The sequence below is a fragment of the Theobroma cacao genome, chromosome 9 (assembly GCF_000208745.1).
Source record: "Theobroma cacao cultivar B97-61/B2 chromosome 9, Criollo_cocoa_genome_V2, whole genome shotgun sequence".
NCBI classification, from domain to species: domain Eukaryota; kingdom Viridiplantae; phylum Streptophyta; class Magnoliopsida; order Malvales; family Malvaceae; genus Theobroma; species Theobroma cacao.
Window position 1 is genome coordinate 13793755 of NC_030858.1, and position 1939 is coordinate 13795693.

The 1939-nt window shown below is 31.7% G+C and overlaps 1 protein-coding gene across 3 annotated transcripts; it reads left to right on the forward strand.

The window, feature by feature from the left end:
• On the forward strand, window positions 438–1882 carry LOC108663311. 3 transcript variants are annotated; one of them, XR_001929263.1, is made up of 2 exons: window positions 438–689; window positions 1522–1882. XR_001929263.1 is itself a non-coding variant. In XM_018126999.1 (2 exons), the coding sequence occupies exons 1-2, from the start codon at window positions 558–560 to the stop codon at window positions 1105–1107; spliced, it is 411 nt and encodes a 136-aa protein (XP_017982488.1). In that variant the 5' UTR covers window positions 438–557; the 3' UTR covers window positions 1108–1253. The 3 variants fall into 3 exon arrangements, 2 of the variants coding, with proteins under 2 accessions (XP_017982488.1, XP_017982489.1); XM_018126999.1 differs by lacking the exon at window positions 1522–1882 and adding an exon at window positions 829–1253; XM_018127000.1 differs by lacking the exon at window positions 1522–1882 and adding an exon at window positions 886–1253.

Consider the following 1939-nt stretch of genomic DNA (forward strand, 5'->3'; position numbering starts at 1 on the left):
AGTAAGTAAATATTTAAATATTATAGTGACACCGCGTTGAAATACGATCTCGATATTTTGATTATACATGTGTAAGAAAAGGAAGATAGAAGGAAATTAAAATTTTTAAACATGTCGGAATGATCAAATTTTAAGATACGAAAATCGGAAGATTGAGTACCAAATAAAATGAAGTTAAGGCATAATATGTAAATTTTATTGTTTTGAAGAAATAAAAATAAAATAAAAATAAAATGGATGATAAAATAATGAAGAAAAGATGTTGAAAAGTCAAACAATATTTTTATATGTACATGAGTGACCACGTGAGTCAAGAATGGAAATGATGTGGTTTGGATGGGAATGAAGAAAAGTCAAAGTTATTTGGAATAATATTAAATTGGAACCAAGTGAGGTGAATGGCCGACCATACAAAAGAAAGGAAGAAAGACAAAAAAGTAAAGAAAGCAAAAGAGAAGAGTGTAGAAACGAAGGTTGGGGCCGACCATGTGAGGAAAGAAAAAGGAAGAGAGAAAATTTTGGAGGTTAGTGAAGAAGAAAAATAAAGGAAGAAAGAAATGAAGAGAAAAAGGGAGAGAAAGAACCGTGAGAGAAGAAGAGCAAAGAGAATGGTTTTGCTACACTTTGAGGAAGGAAAAAGAGAGTTTTTGCTGCAATTTTGGAGGAAGAAGAAAGCTAAAAATTTTGAGGTAAGAAAGTTGATTTTTTCGAGGTTAATTGCTAGAATTTTTGAGGTTTTTATGGCTGATTTTGGATGCAAAAAAATTGAAGCTATTTGCTACCAATTTGTTTAGAAAAATTGGAGTTGTTTGCTGCCAATTTGTGCAGAAAATTGGAGCTATTTGCTGCAGAAAAATTAGAGCTGTTTGTTGCCAATTTGTGCAGAAAAATTGTGCAAAAAAATTGGAGCTGTTTGCTACCAATTTGTGCAGAAAATTGGACAGCTTTGTGCTACCAATATTGAGGAGTTTTGTTACTGAAAATTTACCGATTTTAGAGCAGAAAATGAGGTTTTTGGTAACTGATTTTGAGAGGAAAGGAAGAGAGAAAGCCATAATGATGAAGAGAGGAAGCCATGGTGGTGAAAAGAGGAAGCCATGGTGGTGAAGGGAAGCCACGGGCTGGAAAGAAAAAAAAATAAGAAACATGGAAGAGAGAAAAAGAAAGAAAAAGAAAAAAGAAAAGAAAAGAAATAGAAAATAAATGGGCATGACCCAATGGAAAATAAGTGGGCATGACCCAATAGAAAATAAGTGGGCATGGCCCAATAGGAAATAAAAATAAATGGGCTTAGCCCAAATAAAAAAAAATGGAGAAGCCCATGGAGAGGGTCTAAAGGTCATAAAGAAATGAAAAAGGCCCAATGGTAAGTTAATTTTATATTTTAAGATTTATGGGTAGTTTAATATTGTGCATATTTTGGATGAAAAATATGCAAGTTGTTTAAGAAATTTTTAATTAAGTTGCTACCCATACAAATGTGTGATTAAGTATACTGAGTTTAAATTGTTGCTAGGAAAGTTTGTCGTGGAGGTGTGCCGAACGAAGTATGTGACCGACAAATAGGAATAATTATATATGCGTACGAATCAATAGTGAAGTAATATCCCATTATTATGAGGTGAGTAAGGGGTGTCAATTTTAAAAATTCCTTATATATATACATGTATGTTTATTTTACGTGAAGTGCAAAATTTATGGAAAGCATGCGTTGATGGAATTATTTTTAGAAATCATTTGGAATATATATATATAGTATAAGTAAAGTGTTTTCAACTAGGAAACAAGCTTTTCGAAAAGATTTATATCAAAGGAAATTGTGCCTTATTGTTTGTGTGGTGTGCATTCATGAAATTTATTACATATTCACCATGTTATTTTGATACAAAATATCATGCAAATATTTACAATGAACATTTTACGAAAAGAGAGTTTTAAC

Coding starts and splice junctions, on each gene's coding strand:
- LOC108663311 (XM_018126999.1), top strand. CDS start 558: ATGAAGAGAAAAAGGGAGAGAAAGAACCGTGAGAGAAGAAGAGCAAAG. Junction 690..828: donor AGAAAGCTAAAAATTTTGAG/GTAAGAAAGTTG, acceptor CAATTTGTGCAG/AAAATTGGAGCTATTTGCTG.